The 21,308-nt window shown below is 43.1% G+C and overlaps 1 protein-coding gene across 1 annotated transcript in view; it reads right to left on the bottom strand.

The window, feature by feature from the left end:
• Positions 1–3,332: 3,332 nt before the first annotated feature.
• Positions 3,333–21,308, bottom strand: part of wnk4a (WNK lysine deficient protein kinase 4a) — a gene marked incomplete at both ends in the record, with an annotated part of 218,651 nt that continues 200,675 nt past the window's right edge. Inside the window, 6 exons of the mRNA XM_080746952.1 lie at positions 3,333–3,725; positions 5,121–5,215; positions 7,040–7,260; positions 9,128–9,367; positions 10,647–10,808; positions 15,240–15,444. Coding sequence (XP_080603078.1) covers positions 3,333–3,725; positions 5,121–5,215; positions 7,040–7,260; positions 9,128–9,367; positions 10,647–10,808; positions 15,240–15,444 — 1,316 coding nt within the window. The remainder of the gene's footprint in view (positions 3,726–5,120; positions 5,216–7,039; positions 7,261–9,127; positions 9,368–10,646; positions 10,809–15,239; positions 15,445–21,308) is intronic.

Genomic DNA, 21,308 nt, shown 5'->3' on the forward strand with positions numbered 1-21,308 from the left:
AGACGCAACAACAACTAGCATTTATTCATATCAAATAAATGCATGAGAACTAAATAACTATGACCACTAAAGTGACGAAGGTGCTTGATCTATGCGAGAGGCAACATGTCATAATATGTGATTTTTATATATATATATATATTTATATTTTTTGCATAAGCAAGAATTAAAGTTGCCAACACATTTCATTTTCTCAGATATATCTTGTAAACAATCTATAAAAGCAATATATACATATGTACAAACAAGGGGTACGGCAGTAGTTTTAGGGTTGAATCGTTCATTTTAACTAACTTTGATTTACTTTTTTTTTTTTTTTACCAGCATGTAGTATTTGGATATTATTGTTGATTACTGTCCATACTAAAACAAAATACCAGAATGTTGCTTTTAGTTTCATCAGCGCAGCCACAAGTATGTTTAAATTAACTTGAATTACATTTATTGTTTGGCAGCAGCATCATCAATATGCAGAAACATCCAATTTGTGTGTTTTTTGAAGATTATTCTTTAACCCCAAGGTTTATGCAAATAATACAACTTCCATCAATGTCTTACGTGTTTCTCAGCTTTCTCTGTCGGAAAATACATTTGACCTACATGTTGTCTTTCTGCAATAGCTAAGGAAGCGATAGCTAATAGTAAAGTGGTGCGTCAATGATTGTAAATGCAGAGTACAATAAAAGTGTCTCTCTCTCTCTGACAACGGATTATAGCTCGGTCGACGCGCCGTGCTCACAGCAATAATCATGTCCTTATTATTGCACTATAGCGTTGATTTTTGGTGAAACAGCGCCCCCACACTAACGTCCCCGTCATAAGATCTGAACCAGTCCTGTGTTCTCCATCTTTCTGACATCACAACATCACACACTAAACCAGCGGTTCCTCAAAATAGTTAATTAATTTCGAGGAACCATCATAACTCCTTCGGTGGAACCAAGGGAACCCACCTTTCCGTTTGCTTCCCGAAGGGTTTCCAGTTCGATCCCGGGCTCCCCCAGAGTTAGTGTGGAAGAGTCCTTGAGCAAGACTCTGAACCCCTAGTTGCTCCCGGTGAGCAGGTTGGAGCCTTGCATGGTTCCCTCTGCCATCTGTGTATGAATGTGTGCGTGAATGGGTGAATGTAATGCACAATCTGTGTAAAGCGCCTTGGTTAAAGGCACTATATAAATGCACCATTTACCATTCACCATCTGTGACGGTCCATTTGGTTTACAAACTATCAATAATTTAGCTGCGAAACGCCTGCATTAAACGACATGCACTTTAAGGACGAACAAGGTCTCTGCAAAGCACGCGATTATGAAGAATACAACCGTCAGCAGTTACAGGAGACGACACTGCAGCGCCCTCTCTTGGTCTGAACTGCACAGCACACGTATATTATGTACTGCAGTGTTTCTCAAACTTATACATTTCAAGGTCTCCCCTTAAAGGGATATTCCACTTTCAACAAGGAAACAGGTTATGGGCTTTTCTCCACATACACATCCATTGTGACTTCAAACTCCATTTTAACCATGATAGATTCATTAAAACACCCATTATTTTCTCTAGTGACTCATACTACCCTCCTAATATGTGAGCAGGCCGTGTTTTTTCCATAACTTTCTTCATTTATTTTGAATAATTATTTGGGAAAATGGAAAAAAAAAATACAAAAAATAGTTATTACAAATAAATTAAAAAAGTTATTGAAAAAAAACACGGCCTGCTCACGTATTAGGAGGGTAGTATGAGTCACCAGAAAAAAATAATGGGTGTTTTTAATGAATCTATCATGGTTAAAATGGAGTTTGAAGTTACAATGGGTGTCAAATATCTAAATATTGAATCAAGCAAATTAAAAACTGTTCAGGGTGTTCATAAAAGCCTGATTAGACGATAAAATGACCAAATTTCTTTTTTTTGAAAGTGAAATATCCCTTTAACTCTGACAGTGTACAAATGGAACCAAATGGACCCGTTAGGGTCCATTTGCACACTGTCAGAGTTACAGACTTGCGTGGGTCAATTTAGACCCCCATAAAGGAACCCACAAAGTCCCTGTGGATCCACTTTGAGAACCGCTGAGTCAATGGCTGATATATGCTGAAAGAAAATACAAATAAAAACGTAACAAATGTACATTGAATTGTATGCTGGGTTGAAGCCTAGCAGAGGTCCTGTTCAGGTGTTCTGGGGGGGGGGGGGGGGGGGGTTGTTATTATCGCTGTGAAACCGTTGCATTTGACGAGAAGATGCTAGCGTTGAATCTTTGTGCAAAAGGTCCAAAAAAAGCGAAAAAAAAAAAAAAAAAAAAAAAAAAAAAAGAAGAAAGCGTTGCTTCCTCGGTGTGGAAACTGCAGTGAAATCAATCACCTTCTGTTCTGGGTTTAAGTTGAGATCTTGTGTACAACGTCCATCCAGGCTTGTAAGGCTTCATTGTCTCTTAGGGGAGAGTATGTTTTCGCCCCTGTCCGTCCGTCCGTCCGTCGGTCCGTGCGTGCGTGCGTCCGTGTGTCCTCCAGTTTGTTACCAGCTAATCTCCGGCGCCGTTGGCCCGCTCGCTGCCAAAATGAGCACACACACTCCCTGGATGCCAATTCAGAACCTCTGCCCCACATTTTTCAAATGGACCTGTTCTAGCGCCACCAGGAGGCCAATTTGTGCAAAACTACCTTTTGGCCAGTACTCCTACAGACTTTGTCCAGAAATCACGCATATCGGTAGACAGTATCTCGACAGTCATGTGATCGACATGGATCTGTCTGATGGTCCATATTCCATCCTGATTGTCTGAGATTGGCTTTCAAAGTTTGTAAGATTGGTCAGTTTTGAACAAAATGCCTCAAATCACGAACACAGCGTGCAATTTTTGTGAAATTGTGCAATAACATTCCCACTAGGCCGAGGAAGAAATGCCACTTCAAACTTTTCAAATCAGCCTCATGGTGGCGCTATAACAGGCCACATGGCCTGGTGGAGACCTGTGCTCGGAAGAGCACTGCTTCTAGTTTATTATACTTTGTCGCTCGACACCTCGTCAAAATAAAAACTCGCTCGTCGCTTTTGGTTTTATGAGGAAGTATAAACTTGGCCTTTGACGGAATACAGTGTAGATTGTGAGGTATGAATGATCCACTGGCGGAGACCGTGATGGACTCCACTGGACCGGAGTCACCGGACTGGGAGAAGATGGTGGTAGGTAAACCACGGTAGGACTACACTGGACCGGAGTCACCGGAACGGGGAGGAGACGGTGGCAGGTGAACCATGGTAGGACTCCACTGGACCGGACTGAGAAGACGGTGGTAGATAAACCACGGTAGGACTCCACTGGACCGGACCTAGAAGAGGGTGGTAGGTAAACCACGGTAGGACTCCACTGGACCGGACTGAGGAGACGGTGGTAGATAAACCACGGTTGGACTCCACTGGACCGGACTGAGGAGACGGTGGTAGATAAACCACGGTTGGACTCCACTGGACCGGACTGAGAAGACGGTGGTAGATAAACCATGGTAGGACTCAACTGGACCGGACTGAGAAGACGGTGGTAGGTAAACCACGGTAGGACTCCACTGGACCGGACTGAGAAGACGGTGGTAGGTGAACCATGGTAGGACTCCACTGGACCGGACTGAGAAGACGGTGGTAGATAAACCACGGTAGGACTCCACTGGACCGGACTGGGAGAAGACAGTGGTAGGTAAACCACGGTAGGACTCCACTGGACCGGACTGAGAAGACGGTGGTAGGAGGGGAAGGGTAGTTTGTTCACTAAATGCAGTCACACTTCAGATGAGGTAGTCTGGCTCTGCAGCCTGATTGGCTGAACAGTCTTACTGTGGGAAAGAGAAGACAACGAGTTATAGATGGATTAATTGGCAGAACTTCGCTTCTCAGGCAAAGAACAATACACGACTATTAATGGAACGAGTCAATTTAATCCATTATAACAAGATCTATTTTAACACATTTTTATTCAAATAAAAGTTGATTTTGGTAAAAGAATTAAAGGAGTAGTTCACCCCCAAAATGACTTTTTTTCTATTGATTAGTCACGCCATGGAGACTAGAGTTCAATAATATTTTTAGACAAAAATGTGATAACAATAAATTTACTCGAATCAAATTTTTGTCTAAGGAATGTGACAAAAACCTAAAAATATTATTGAACTCTAGTCTCCATGGCATGAGTAATCAATAGAAAAAAAGTCATTTTGGGGGTGAACTACTCCTTTAATCACAATGTAACTTAAACTCAGGATATACATCACACATGCAATGTGCTCCTGCAACATAAATACATTTGAAGAATCGTACATAAAATGTACAGAATACATGACATAGCAGCATGCAGCACGTCACATGAACACACAAAATACTAAACCACTGAAGAAAAAAATCCCAAATAAGCCACAATCCACTTGATTTGTGGATTTGTAAAACTACACCTTTATGCTTCATAGTTCTAAAGCTCAGTGGGAATGGCCCTTTGGTCTGTCGTTTGGCCCTTTGGTCTGTAGTTTTTATAAACCAGACCTGGGACGTGCAGAGAATGTTAGAGAGGCAGGTGCTGACCAGGGACGTGCTGGGCCCCTGATTCAGCCCGGGAAAAAGAGTTGTAGAGGCCCTCATTGCGTGCTATAGAGAGAGATCTCTCTCTATAGCGCTGCTGCTACTCAAAGATTTGCCATTTCAGATCATGACAAGTGACAAGCCAGTGGGCCAATTACATGAGTTATATTTCGTTGTTGTCGGGTGGAAACCTTGTATGTCCAAAAACCGTTTGTTTTGTATTTATGATTTAAAAAAATATTTAAACTAGTGAAAACAGCCGATCTACAAGCACACAGCGCCTCGCACCGCGAGGCGTTGTGTGCTTGTAGATCGGCTGTTTCTGCTTTGGACAAGGCAACTCTCTTGAATGCTACCTTCAGGTATGGCATGGAAAGATGACATTTGCATTTCTTTCACCGTAGTAAAAATTACATTTGTGGTCTGTAGAGGACACTTTTTGGGCAGGGGCTCAAGCCCCCTTTGACGTGCCTGATCGCGACTGCCTGGCGCACAGAGGCGACTCGTTCCATGCAAAGAGACACGTATAAAAGAAGTGGTGAGAGGTCACCTACCATTCTGCTGATGTCAGTAGCAAAGGTCACTCCTTTGCTGGGTTTGTCCTGTGAGCTGCTGCTGCTGCCTCCAAGAGAGTTCCTTCTGATGATGCCTGCAACGTCACAGTTAAACTACAGTTAAACTACAGTTAAACTACAGTTAAAACAACCAGAGAGTTCCTCCTGATGATGCCTGCAACGTCACAGTTAAACTACCGTTAAACTACAGTTAAACTACAGTTAAACTACAGTTAAACTACCGTTAAACTACAGTTAAACTACAGTTAAACTACAGTTAAACTACAGTTAAACTACCGTTAAACTACCGTTAAACTACAGTTAAACTACAGTTAAACAACCAGAGAGTTCCTTCTGATGATGCCTGCAACGCCACAGTTAAACTACAGTTAAACTACAGTTAAACTACAGTTAAACTACAGTTAAACTACCGTTAAAACAACCACAGTTAAACTACAGTTAAACTACAGTTAAACTACAGTTAAACAACCAGAGAGTTCCTCCTGATGATACTTGCAACGTCACAGAAACTATACTGAACTTACAACACTACAACCCCCACACTTCACTTAAAAAAAGAATATTACCAGTAAGACTCCCTAATCGGGAGATAAGCGACCGTCAGGTCGCAGCGTGATTTTAGGGCAACATGTGTAGGAGCAGTGTCCAAAAATGTGTTTGAAAAAAAAAGCGGCCTGGCGGTGGCGCTATATGGGACAGATCCATGTTGATGACATGAGTGTAGAAAGAAACAAAATAGCTCGCACTCACTTTCTCTGTAGCTCCAATTCATATACTGAAGAAGACCTTAGGGGTCGAAACGTATATCTTTTTGCTGTTTGCTAAATAAAATAATTGGAGCTACAGAGAAAGTGAGTGCGAGCTATTTTGTTTCTTTCTAGTACTACTGCACTGTCAGTTTTTAGCTCAGCACCAAGAACAGGAGGATGTGCGTTACTTTTTCTCTAGATGACATGAGTGTAGACATACTGTGTACCGATTTGCGTTATTTTAGGGCCAAATCTGTAGGAGTAGTGTCCAAAAATGTGTTTTAAAAAATCGGCCTGAAGGTGGCGCTAAATGGGACAGATCCATGTTGATGACATGAGTGTAGACATACTGTGTTGCGATTTGTGTGATTTTAGGGCCAAATCTGTAGAAGTAGTGTCCAAAAATGTGTTTTAAAAAAAGACATTTGAGCGGTGGTAAACCGCTCCATAGAGTGGCTGTGCGTGTGTCTGTAGCCATTTCTCCTCAGCTTTTTGCCATAGCAATGTGTGTGTGTGTGTGTGTAGCCTGTACATCCTAGACTTATATCCTAGTCTGAAGACGTTATGCAAGCACGACCACTGCTCACTTCACATTGGGTGTGATTTTTTATTAAAACATTTTTATCCCTCGATTTTGTAACCCATTTTCTTTCACCCAGTGCCAATTGCCTATGTAATCCTGGGCTCTGGTCTCCCTCTGCCGCGCCTGGGGAGACAACGGACTGACCTCATGCTTCCTTCAATGCATGGGTAGTCCAAGTTGTTTCTTTTCACCTGGCAGTGGGGATTTCCCTGGGATGGACATAGCACGTGGAAGGAACACGTTATTCCAACCAGTTCCTTTCCCCTCCATCAGGCGCCCCGGCTGGCCAGGGGGAGGCATTATTGAGACCAGGATTACTGCATGTTTTTGTGAGGGTATCAACCCTAGGAGACACGGGGAGAACATGCAAACTCCACACAGAAAGGCCCTATCGCCAACCCCACCTAGGGTGTGGGTGCTGATGACGTGGAGGGAGGAACACGCCCCCAACACCCACAGCATCCCCCGGCGGGAATCGAACCCAGGACCTTCTAGCTGTGAGGCTAAGCGCTAACCACTGCACCACCGTGCTCCCAGGTGTGTCACCTAAGGAGGCGTGGCCTTACCCTGGAGTGGCGGCAGCACGTCCAATCGCTGCAGGCTGTTCCGGCGCGAGGAGGAGGAGCTTGGGAAGGGGGCGGTGCCCTTGGAGAGGCGTCGCTGGCGGCTGGACAGAACGGCGGCCGGGGACACGATGCCCGGGGGCGGGGCCTTCCCCATGCGCTCGTACAGCTCCTCGATCTCTCGCTTCTGATTGGTCTGGAGGGTCTGCACCTCCCCCAGGTGTCTGAGGAGGGATGGGCAAACAGTGTTGATTACGTCGACTAAAACTATGACGAAAAATGTTTGTCGACTGCGTTTTTTTTCACTGACGGAAACTAAATTAAAACGAAATAAAAAAACTAAGCTGTGATGACTAAAACTAAGACTAAATATATTGACAATTTCGTTTGGTTAGTCGCAGGTGTTGCGTGCTGAAAATTGCAGATCTACAAGCTCACAACGCATTGCACTGCGACGCGTTGTGAGCTTGTAGATCGGCTATTTTCAGCACACAACTAAGTGTTAAATCAGCCATTACGATGCCATCAAGGCCTGCCAAAATATATTTCAGTTGACTAAATCAACTGTAGATTTAGTCGCCGAAAAATCTTTTGATATTTAGTCGACTAGACTAAAACTAGAACTTTTCAGGTGACTAAATTATGACTAAAACTAAATGGCATTTTATTCAAAAGACTATGACTAAAACTAAATCAAAATTTGCTGTCAAAAACAACACTGGGGGTCCTTACCGACGCACAGTTCTCTGTCCATTCTCCTTTTAAACTGAACACTTTGGGTGACTGCTTTTACTTCTACTTGAGTCGTCATTTTAAAGTAACAATAGACCATATTCACACTACTAGGGCATTCACCAAATATAATATCAAAGTCACTATTCAACGTTGTTCACCGAAGTCGAATATTTTTTTATTTTTTTATTGTTTTCTCTTTAAAGAATATATAGTTTATAAAGCTTGGCTAGATAGGAAGTCGTGGTTAATGCTCTATACCAGGGCTTCTCAAACCGTTTTAGGCCGTGACCCCCAAAATAAACATATTCGAACAGGGGACCCCCCACCCTGACAAGCACTTGGAATTGTAGGTATTACATGTAAAGGAGCTATAGTCAACTTTTTCATTGTAGGGCCGACACTTTGTTTACATCCTAGTCTATAGACTAGAATGTAAACAAAGTGTCGGTCTGACAATGGCCAAAATGATTATTTTAGCATTATTGTACGCTTTTTGTGGTCATTTTTGAATAGAAACACATGTATGAAGCTTATTTTTTTATAAAATATTTTCGAAACATTTTTATTTTAGCATCCGTTTTTCAAGAAAAAGTTGAAGTTTATGTGACTCTGTTCCACAGATAAATATTGTGAAAACAACCGGTAAGACTCCCTAATCGGGAGATAGGCGACTGTCTGGTCGCAGCGTGATTTGAGAGCAAAATGTGTAGGAGCAGTGTATAAACAAGTGTTTGAAAAAACCGGCCTGATGGTGGCGCTATATGGTACAGATCCATGTTGATGACATGAGTGCAGACATATTGTGTACCGATTTGCATGATTTTAGGGCAAAATCTGTAGGAGCAGTGCCCAAAAATGTGTTTGAAAAAAATCATCCTGATGGTGGCGCTATAAGGGACAGATCCATGTTGAAGACATGAGTGTAGACCAAGTGTGTACCGATTTGCGTGATTTTGGGTACAAATTTGTAGAAGCAGTGTCCAAAAATGTGTTTTGCAAGAATCGGCCTCATGGTGGCGCTAGAAGAGGGTCACGTGAGAATTGATGGGTGAGGGTTAGGGTTAGGTTTTGGGCGGTTTGGCAGGCAAGGAGTGTGTGTGCAAAATTTGGCATGGATCGGGGCAACGGTTGCGGAGATATGAGCAGGGTAAAAGTGTGACGTGTGACGTGTGACCGACTGACGGACAGCTGGTCGAGATTTTGATAGTAACTGCGACCTGACGGTCACAATAAAGGACGACTTCACCACTTTTCAACCTATCTTGGTATAATTGGTCCTCACTAACGTTCATGATAAACTAGCACAATTATTTTATAACCGTCCATATTTTTTTACAGTCTATGGCGAGCACTCACTTGGCCCTGAGCAGGTGCAGCTCCTCCCACGTGTCGTCGTCGTCGTCGCTGTCCGATTCGTCGCTGCTGGGGTAAGGGGCGGGGCCCCGGCTGCAGCTCATCATCCACAGGTGGTTGGCCCCGCCCCCCTCCCAGGGCCCCGCCCCCGAGGCCGTCACCGATAGGCCGCTGTCCCCCGAGGCCGTCACCGATAGGCCGCTGTCGGCCGAGCCCGTCAGGGTGAGGCTGACCGTCCGCTTCCTGTGATAAATGTGATTAAATTAATTGCTTCCTGTGATTAAATGTGATTAAATTAATTACTTCCTGTGATTAAATGTGATTAAATTAATTACTTCCTGTGATTAAATGTGTGAAATTTAATCAAGGGGAGGAATGAGGTGAATGTCATACTGCTTAACACTTCGCCAGCCGAAATAGAATGGTTGTTGGTAGATTAGCCGTGACATTTCTATTATTGTATTATGATCTGAGACATAATATTATGTTTATAAACATGAGCCCGCCACGCCTCCTTCTTGAACCGCGCCGTTGTTTTTTTTCTTTTTTTTCAATCCCCCGGTCTTTTGCTCACCATGAATATCTGGATCTCCATCGGGATAAAGTGGAGGTTTAGGCCGAGGCATCGTCTCCCTGTGCGTTTCGCGTGCGCGATCCGTGTGCATATAATCCAAGCATATGGTCCAGGTATGACTGAACGGTCGATGTGAGCATTTTGGCTAGCTTAGCCCTTTGCACTCCAGCTATGCTAATGTAATCGTCTAAACAGTAAACGGGCGGCAGCAAGGAAGCCTAAAGAAGGAAAGGACCTGACGTCACTTCTGCTTCATGTCAGAGCAGCCATGAGCTATCGATGGACGAGCAGTGACTAGGGAAGGTTAGACGATCACCGATTTTCGGATAAAAATCATTTATTTCGTTTTTAATGACCCAGTACGGTAAAAGACGGCGCGGCTGAGACTCCTTGCTCAGATGTCCGGTATATTCCGGTTTTAATATTAAGGGGCTCCCCGTGGCTTGGAAAGGGTTAACATCGATGAGTTTGTTTTCTGAAAAAAGCTATGAACAGAGAACCAGGGTTTAGTCTTGTAGTGGATTAGAGACTATCATGATTGATTATGTGTGACGTTATAGAGTAGATCATGTGTTCATTGATTATATTAATATGTAGTTCTTATGATACATCATTGATAATAGCTTGTAAGAGTCTAGATGTCTACCTAGGACTGAGTAGCTGTTGTTTTGGTAAAGCCTATCTTGTTATGGTACAACTTGTTCCAGAGGCCTTGAAGCCACACAGTATAACTCTAGTGTCGGACCATTATTCTGGGCAGAACTACTTTACCACTGTCCAGTGTTAAACTGTACTTCTGTCCATGATATCATGTTTACATGAAGCTTTAACCACCACCACCTAATACATTGTCTTGTCTCCTCATTTTCTCATTGATTATTGATTGAGGGACCTTCAAAGAGATCTAATTGATTGCAACAAATGTGTTAAGTCGGATTTCCACGTCACCTGCTCCGCCTACTCCTGGCTCCTCCCACTCCTCTCTGGCGCTGTTGCTCCGCCTCCTCATCTTCTTCCTCTTCCTCCTCTTCTCTGGCCCCGCCCCCTTCCCTGGCTCCGCCCCCCTGTCGTTTCTCCTGGCTCTCGGCGCTTTGAGGGTTTGTCGCCGCCCTGTGGGGGGTGTGGGTCAGAGGTCAAGTCAAATGTATTTATACCAGGGGGATTTAAAATGAGCCCAATACGGAACTAAAACGTCCTATGATTGGCCGCTAGTTGCGCTGTTTTCCCCCCCGGCCGGTTGCAAAAAGAATTGTTCTCCTTTGGATCCCATTCATTTTCCCCTTTCGTGTTCTACTTTTTATAATTTTTATCCCACGATTTTGCAACCCATTTTCACCCAGTGCCAATTGTCTATGTAATCCTGGGCTCTGCTCTCCCTCTGCCACGCCTGGGGAGACAACGGACTGACCTCATGCTTCCTTCAATGCATGAGTAGTCCAAGTTGTTTCTTTTCACCTGACAGGGGGGATTTCCCCGGGATGGACGTAGCGCGTGGAAGGAACACGTTATTCCAACCAGTTCCTTTCCCCTCCATCAAGCGCCCCGGCTGGCCAGGGGGAGGCATTATTGAGACCAGGATTGCAGCATGTTTTTGTGAGGGTATCAACCCTAGGAGACACGGGGAGAACATGCAAACTCCACACAGAAAGGCCCTATCGCCGACCCCACCTAGGGTGTGGGCGCTGATGACGCGGAGGGAGGAACACGCCCCCACAAGCACCCACAGCGTCCCCCGGCGGGAATCGAACCCAGGACCTTCTAGCTGTGAGGCGAAGTGCTAACCACTACGCCACCGTCCCCTTTCATGTTCTAACCTTAATTAACATTTTCATAAATACTTTATGGTTCCTATCGCTACTTAAACATTGCCTTTCAGTCACGATGATATGCGCTTTGTGAAAATAAGGTCCCATTTATGTTAAAATTGATGATAAAGTTGCGGGGGGGCGTGGCCAACTAAACTAATACCAGCCGGCTGTGTTCTTCTTCGTGTGCTGTATTTCGGGAGGCTCCGACCACATTCTCCCATGTATCCCTGCGGTTGCATGTGACCGTTGGCAGCCAATAGCATCCTCTGGTGCCTTTACAATCTATGATGGCAACACCCATGCCAAGGACCCATATTGTGTCATTGGCGCTGCATAGAAACCAATGGCTTCGCTTTGTCCATATCTTTTATACAGTCTATGATTTATACAATATAGCACCTTTAAAAACAACAGCGGTTTAATCCAAAGAGCTTTCCAGAGACAAAAAACAACAAGTACACATTAGTCTACTGTATCTATTTACAAAGCTTTAATAGACGGTATGCACTGGCATAAAGTCCATGGCAAATCCAGTGGCAAAACCAGTGGCAAAGTGAGTTTAACGTTGTTTAATGCAATCAGACAGGACTTCTGTTTGGATGTTTGGGCTGTCAAGGCCAGAACGTTTCTTTTTTTTTTTTTTTGCCACTCAGTAGGCGTTCCCGCATAACTTCCGGGTATGATGATGATGATGATGATGATGCCTTTTGCCATGAGTCATTACCATTTAAAAGTAACAATACTTGTACTTGTACTCCTGTACCCACCAGTGTTGATTTCGTCGACTAAAACTATGACGAAAAATGTTTGTCGACTGTGTTTTTTTCACTGACGAAAACTAAATAAAAACTAAACAAAAACTAAGCTAAGACTAAATATATTGACAATTTCGTCAACAAAATAAAAAACTAGACTAAAACGTTAGGGAGGGACTAGTAATAATAATAAATAATAATAAAGCTTTATTTGTATAGCACCTTTCATGACATGAAATGCAGCTCAAAGTGCTTTACAGAGCAGAAAATGAAGCACAGTTACTTAACAGAAAAAATAAAATACACATGAATACAATAAAGCAGAACAATAAAAACATAAAACATTGAAGAACAATTTCAGAACAGTGTGGACGTCAATAGCATCAAAGAGATAAAAAAATAATTCAGCTAAAAGCAAGAGTAAAGAAATAGGTCTTGAGCTGTGCTTTAAAGCTATCCACAGAGGCTGCCTGTCTTAGGTGTAGTGGGAGTTTATTCCAAACTGTCGGTCCGTAGAAGCAGAAAGCTGCTTCACCATATTTTTTATATTTCATTTTAGGCACATCGAGTAGGTCAGCACTAGAAGACCTGAGTGGGCGGTTTGGAACGTATCTATGCAGGCAGTCATAGAGGTACGAAGGTGCCAGACCATTTAGAGCTTTATAAACAAGTAAAAGAATTTTAAAATCAATCCTAAAAACAACCGGGAGCCAGTGTAGCGACGCTAAGACTGGAGTAATATGTTCTCTCATCTTAGCTTTAGTTAAAACTCTGGCTGCCGCATTTTGAACAAGTTGCAAACTGTCAGTTGTTTTCTTTGGCAGACCAGAGAGAAGTGCGTTGCAGTAATCAAGCCGAGAGAAAACAAAAGCGTGGATCAGCGTTTTTGCATCGTCCAATGTTAGATAGGCTCTAATTCGCGCAATATTTCTAAGGTGAAAGAAGGCAATCTTGGTGACATGATTAATGTGTGTATTAAAATTCAATTCAGCGTCAATGATCACTCCCAGGTTCTTTACAGAAGTGTTACTTTCTTTAGACAGGTTACCAAGTCTACTTATTATTGATTCTCTCTGCGCAGTAGAACCAATTATGAGAACTTCTGTCTTGTCCTCATTTAGTTTGAGAAAGTTCTCACTCATCCAGCATTTTATGCTAGACACACACGTCAGCAATGGGTCTAGAGCGCAGGGGTCGTCCGGAGCTACCGAAAGGTACAGCTGGGTGTCATCAGCATAGAAATGGAAATTCACACCGTGAGCGGAAATAAGTTCTCCCAGCGGCAGTATATAGAGGGAGAATAATAAAGGACCAAGAATTGAGCCCTGTGGAATACCAGAGCAGATGTTGTGTTTGTTTGACTCAAAGTCAGCTAGATTAACAAAGTAGCTTCTGCCTGTTAGGTAGGAGTAAAACCAGGACAAAGCTGTGCCTGACAGCCCTACCCAGTGTTCAAGACGTTGTATTAGAATTGTATGGTCAATTGTGTCAAAAGCCGCCGTTTGATCCAGCAGTAGGAGAACGGATACATTTTTGTTATCAGCAGACACCCTAAGATCATTAATTACTTTTAAAAGTGCAGTTTCTGTGCTGTGTCCTTTCCTGAAGCCGGATTGGAATTTGTTGTGCACCTTATTGTTCTGCAGAAATACATCCAATTGATGAAAGATAATTTTTTCTAGGACCTTGCCCAGAAAAGGCAAATTGGAAATGGGTCTATAATTACACAGCATGGACGGGTCGAGGTTGTGTTTCTTGAGTAAGGGCTTAACTACGGCCGTTTTCAGTGTTTCTGGAAAGACACCTGATTGTATAGAGTTATTTACTATTTTTAGGATATCTCCAATCACACAGTCTACAACCTCTTTGAGAAATGGCGTGGGTATTGCATCCAGCGAGCAAGAAGACGATGTCATTTGCGATATGGTTTTACGAAGTTCCTCTTCATCAATTTCACAAAATGATACTAGGCTGCCCCTAGATTTATCTACACTTTTACACATGGCACCATTAACCGCATTTGCATTTGTGACAGTATTATTCATAATACCAGCTCGAATGTTCACAATTTTGTTGTCAAAGAAGGATGCAAACTCATTACACTTTGCTTTAGAGGCAAGGAGTGACTGCTTGTAGGACTGGGGGGGGTTTAAGAGGCGTTCAATAGTGGAGAATAAGACCCTAGCATTGTTCTTGTTCTCATTAATAATTCCGGAAAAATAGGCCTGCCTAGCCAGACGCATGGTTTTATTGTACGTGGCTGTTAATGACTTAAAAATCTGTAGATGGATAGTTAGTTTATTTTTTCTCCAAGCTCGCTCTGCTTTGCGGCATTGTTTCTTGAGTGAGCGTATATGATCGTTTATCCAGGGTGTTTCTTTTACTTTATGTTTCTTTTTAGTTTTCATAGGAGCCACTATATCCAGAGCTGACTCTAATTTAAGATTAAAATGTTGAACCATATCATTTACTGAGGGAATATCAGGAAGGGGGGGTGCACATGCAAGATGGCGAGCAAACTCTTCTGCTGCCGATGCCCTGAAAAATCTCTTTTTTATAGTATATTCTCTATTGTATTTTTCTAGATCAGAGACAGTCATATTAAAACACAGTAAATAGTGGTCCGATAAGTCAGGCGAAGAGAGTCATTGGAGAAGAGAGTCATTTTATGTTTGGTTGCTCTCAGGTGTTGCGTGCTGAAAATAGCAGATCTACAAGCTCACAACACGTCGCAGCTTGTAGATCAGCTATTTTCAGCACACAACCAAGTGTAAAATCAGTCATTATGTTGCCATCAAGGCCTGCCAAAATACATTTTAGTCAACTAAATCAACTGTAGATTTAGTCGACTAAAACTAGACTACAACTAAAACCTTTCAGGTGACTAAATTATGACTAAAACTAAATTAAATTTTATTCAAAAGACTATGACTAAAACTAAATCAAAATTTGCTGTCAAAAACAACACTGGTACCCACCTGTGGTGGTGGTGAGGAGAGGACAAGCTGAAGGTCTCAGAGCCTGGCTGCTCCTCTGTGCTGCTCTCTGATGAAGAGGATGAGGAGGATGAGGAGGTGTTGCTGCTCCTCCCAGGAGGAGGAAGAGGAGAGGAGGAGGCGCAGCCAGCAGGAGCCTCCTTGCTGGGACTCACCTGGAAGCGCCCCACCGTCACCGCAGCACCCCCTGTTGGACACACCAGACATGGCAGTGATGAGCACATGCATGGATTAGCCAATTTTTAGGCCTAGGATTATTATTGAATGCTTTAACCGGTGAAAAATAGCAGATATACAAGCTCACAGCGCGGCACCGAGTGCCGCGCTGCGAGCTTGTAGATCTGCCTATATTCCCAGGTTCAGCAGGTCAGCTGACCAGGTGCAATGCATTACTGTTAATTGTTGTGACACGTTTACTAACATGCCAAGTTTAGCTGCACTTGAACAACCGTTCCAGGCTGCCATATCCAGCCCAAGAAACCGTAGAAACGGGGGGGGGGGGGAATAAAATGTACTTCTTAAAATAAATTTATCATGCCTTGTTGCTAAGGTAGTATGGCAACATGACTGGTGTCTTGCACGGGCGAAGGCGCGCGTGCAAGACACCAGTCATGTTGCCATACCTTAGCTTTTTCTGAACTGATGCCACTGGTTGCTTTATTTTTAATTTTTTATCCCACAATTTTGTAACCATTTTTTCACCCAGTGCTAATTGCCTCTGTAATCCTGGGCTCTGCTCTCCCTCTGCCAACCTGGGGAGACAACGGACTGACCTCATGCTTCCTTCAATGCATGAGTAGTCCAAGTTGCTTCTTTTCACCTGACAGTGGAGATTTCCCTGGTTTGGACGTAGCGCGTGGAAGGAACACGTTATTCCAACCAGTTCCTTTCCCCTCCATCAGGCGCCCCGGCTGGCCAGGGGGAGGCATTATTGAGACCAGGATTACTGCATGTTTTTGTGAGGGTATCAATCCTAGAAGACACAGGGAGAACATGCAAACTCCACACAGAAAGGCCCATATCGCCAAACCCACCGAGGGTGTGGGCGCTGATGACACGGAGGGAGGAACACGCCCCCCCCCCCCACAGCGTCCCCCGGCGGGAATTGAACCCAGGACCTTCTAGCTGTGAGGTGAAGCGCTAACCACTGCGCTGTGCCACTGGTTGCTGCTACAGTCAGTCATTAGTCATCAGGCTGGTTAGCCAACAGTCGCTACATTGTTTATTATTAGTTTAATTATGTTGACTCATCGCTCACCACTAAACTGTACTAATCACTCATGATTGTCTATTACCGTACGTACACTATGCTGCATTCACCCAGAATTACAACACGATGTATAAATATAGTTAATTTAATACAGAACACATAATTACCACATATATTTATCCTCGTGCTGTTTATAACGTACGTGTGTGTGTGTGTGTGTGTGTGTGTGTGTGTGTGTGTGTGTGTGTGTGTGTGTGTGTGGGGGGGGGGGGGGGGGGGGGGGGGGGGGGTGAGAGAGAGAGAGAGAGAGAGAGAGACTATGGTAGAAATAACTAATTACTAAAATAAACAAGAAATTGCGAGTGTGGTTGTCTATTTATATTATGCATGTTATGTGAAGCCTTATTGCCTGTTGTCTCATTCTGAAGGGCTCAAAGAAATGCGATTTTGTTGCTTTTTTTTTTACCTTCTACCACTTTTTGTGGTCACATGTTCAGATACTGGATTCTGATTGGCTTAAAACAGTGGTAAATCAGTCACCAACCTTGAGTTGGCTCATGGACCCCGCCCACTGTTGTCTTGTGTTGCAGTTGTAACATTTCAAGTTACAGCTGTGTTTTCTTTCATTTACTGTATATGGTAGAGAAAAGCAATTTACCATTCGAGGTTGTGGGTTGTTGGCTGATTTACCACTGTTTCAGGGTTGATTGTTAAAGGAGTAGTTCACCCCCAAAATGACTTTTTTTCTATTGATTAGCCACGCCATGGAGACTAGAGTAAAAAAATGTCATAACAATAAATTTACCCCCATTCGTTCCGGATGGGGACCCGCTTAGAAACGGGTCCCCATCCGGAATCAACGGGGGTAAATTTACTCAAATCAAATTTTTGTCTTAGGAATGTGACAAAAAACAAAAGAAAAAATATTATTGATCTCAACTCTCCATGGCATGAGTAATCAATAGAAAAAAAGTCATTTTGGGGGTGAACTACTCCTTTAAGACTGAGTTATTTGTGTTTTATTCAGAGCACACACCTGACAAAAGACTATTGATGATATTGAAGATGACAGTTAAATAAAATGTGATGCATACAGCAGGGCTTTTCAAAGTGGGTGACGGGGCACCCTGGGGTGACGGGGCACCCTGGGGTGACGGGGCACCCTGGGCGGGGCACCCTGGGGTGACGGGGCACCCTGGGGTGACGGGGCACCCTGGGGTGCCGCGACGGCAGTCCAGGGGTGCCGCGAGATCATTTGATAACATTTGGAATTTATTTGGACACTTGAAAAAAAGGTATTTAGTATAATTTTAAACTTGAAGTACAAAGTTATTTTCAGTCAGTTCTAATCAACATGGCTGTTATCTCAACGTTTTCCTCACAATATAATCACAAAAATATCATCACTGTCGGGCAGAAACCTCGTATCTCCTAGTTTCAAATGTGTACGTCTTTTGGTAAAGCAAAGCCCTGCTTCATCATACAAGACTGTCGCACAAAACTAGTGAAAACAGCCGAGCTACAAGCACACAACGCCTCACGATGCGAGGCGTTGTGTGCTTGTAGATCTGCTGTTTTCACTAGTTTTTTAGTGCATTTTATAGATGATAAATACAAAACGAATGGTTTTGGACATACAAGGTTTCCTCCCGACAACGACGATATGCTATAAATATAAGGTGCTGGGATTGAAAATTATAATGTAGGGGTGCCTCGGATTAAAAAAAAATATTTATGAGGTGCCCTGAGACAAAAAAGTTTGGGAACCCCTGGCATACAGTCTGTATGTGACAACATGTCAGGAGATATAGTCGGCCGTTGGGTGTTCAGGTTGTTCTAACGTGCAGTGGTGTGATATGGATTTTAGAAGTGTGGGTCCTCTAAATTCATGACGTCATGCGCGCACGCTGTTTTTAGTAAGTGTGTGCTTAGTGTGTGCATATGAGGCGCGCGTTGCGTGCAGCAAAATACGTTTGGGCTCGCCGAGCCCACGCGAGCCCATGGCAGTACTCTGTTCTTGTTTTTTATTTTATCTTTTTTCTTACTTCTCTGTAACTTTGTAAATAACCTTATACTGCTGTGCTGCCTCTGGGCAACTGATTTCCCCCCTTGGGATAATAAAGGTATCTATCTATCTGTCTATCTGTCTATCTATCTATCTATCTATCTATCTATCTGTCTATCTGTCTATCTATCTATCTATCTATCTATCTGTCTATCTGTCTATCTATCTATCTATCTATCTATCTATCTGTCTATCTGTCTATCTGTCTATCTGTCTATCTATCTATCTATCTATCTGTCTATCTGTCTATCTGTCTATCTGTCTATCTATCTGTCTATCTGTCTGTCTGTCTGTCTGTCTGTCTATCTGTCTATCTGTCTATCTATCTGTCTATCTGTCTATCTGTCTATCTGTCTATCTATCTATCTATCTATCTATCTGTCTATCTGTCTATCTGTCTATCTGTCTATCTATCTGTCTATCTATCTATCTATCTATCTATCTATCTATCTATCTGTCTATCTGTCTATCTATCTATCTATCTATCTATCTATCTATCTATCTATCTGTCTATCTGTCTATCTATCTATCTATCTGTCTATCTGTCTATCTGTCTATCTATCTATCTATCTGTCTAGCTGGTGTGATATCAGTGTTGGCAGTAATTGTTCCAAGTCTCCCCACTAGATGTCACTGTGCATCAGGCAGTGGGACCAGTTAAACCCTGGCCCTCACACACACACACACACACACACACACACACACACACACACACACACAGACACACACACACACACACACACACACACACACACACACACACAGTGTCACACGCGCGCGCGCAACACACACACACACACACACACACACACACACACACACACACACACAGTGTCACACGCGCCCGCGCGCACACACACACACACACACACACACACACACACACACACACACACACACACACACACAGTGTCACACGCGCGCGCGCGCGCACACACACACACACACACACACACACACACACACACACACACACACACACACACAGTGTCACACGCGCCCGCGCGCACACACACACACACACACACACACACACACACACACACACACACACACACACACACACACACACACACACACACAGAGGCTCTCTGTTCTGTTCAGCACGGGTTCGACCAATGCAGGTTTTGGTATAAATACTGACAGGTGTGGCCTGTATAACGAGCCACGCAGCCCTGTGATTGGCCCGTGCCGGTGGAGGGGTGGGGGATGTAATCACCTCTACGTTTGTGGTTTGTTTCAGTGGAAAGGTTTTTAACCCTGCAAGGCCCAGTGTTGCTTTTTGGCAACATTTTTTAAGTCATTTTTTTTTAAAATATATAATTAGTTTTCCTGTTCTTTTTTCACATTAACATCACCATTAAATCCTATTGTTTAGTATTACAATGCCATTGGCCACAATATTTCCCACAGAGACTGACATTCACACAACTTCAAGATCTCTGAAGTCCAGAGTCTGGACGAACAACATCTCACTTTTTCACTGAAGCTATTCATCACAAAACCTTTTTTTGTTCATGATCATCAGAATGTCTAGAACATGTACATGTGTTATTATTGTGGAAAAATATCCCCAAAATGCAAATTAGAGCATGATTTATGATTTATGGCTATAAAACCTTACAAAAACATTATTATTTTTTAAACATTACATTTTCTTGTGATTAGGACTCCTAAAACACCATCTGATTTTTTTCTTTTTTTTTCTTCTTTTTTTTTTTGGCAATTAGAAATTAATTCGGGTCTTGCAGGGTTAACGTGACATGATGCTGGCGGGTGATTACGCAACCCTGGCTGTGCTATAGGTGGCCTAATGTCACCAAACACCAGTGGTGGAAAAGGTACTCAGATGTTTTACTTGAGTAAAAGTACCAATACTGCAATGTAGAATTACTCCATTAGGGTGCCCTCACACCAAAGTACCTATATGAGAGTGGAATCCGCATTCTGCCAATGCATTTCAATGAGAATGGAGCGGTTTCATGCCAGTAGAGGATTTCTGCAAAAACGCACAATTCTCATTGAAATGCATTGGCGGAATGCGGATTCCACTCTCATAGGTACTTTGGTGTGTGGGCACCCTTACAAGTAAAAGTCCGGAATTAAATATGTACTTGAGTAAAAGTACAAAAGTATTGGCATCGGAATGTACTTAAAGTACCAAAAGTAAAAGTACAAAATATTTGAAAATAGCAGATCTACAAGCTCACAACGCGTCGCGATGCGACGCGTTGTGAGCTTGTAGATCGTCTATTTTCAAATAGCCAAGGTATAAAATAGGGCTAAAGTGGTTTATGTATGTCTTTTAATATTATAATTTATATCTGCAAAGTAACTTAGTAACTAAAGTTTTCAAATAAATGTAGTGGAGTAAAAGTACAACATTTGGATCCCAGATGTAGTGGAGTAGAAGTAAAAGTTCTGAAAACTGGAAATACTCAAGTAAAGTACAAATACCTCTAAGTACAGTACTTAAGTAAAAGTACTTAGTTACTTTACACCACTGCCAAACACCAAGAGAGAGAGGGGGGGGGGGGGCATGAAAACAACTCAGCAGACAAATTGAGCAGAACGGGACGGGGACATTAGACCGTGTAGCAGCACATGACATGAACCATAGAAGGAACATTTCAGGACAGAGAAAAACATCATTATGCCTGCGTCATGCTTGTCCCAATGCACATCTAGAGCAGTGTTTCTCAACCACTGTGCCTGGGGACCTTTGGTGTGCCCCTGAGAAGGGTCAAGTGTGCCCCTTGAAACTGCCTGAAAGCCA

The sequence above is a fragment of the Nannobrachium achirus genome (genome assembly GCF_963921795.1).
Source record: "Nannobrachium achirus genome assembly, chromosome: 18".
Lineage (NCBI taxonomy): Eukaryota > Metazoa > Chordata > Actinopteri > Myctophiformes > Myctophidae > Nannobrachium > Nannobrachium achirus.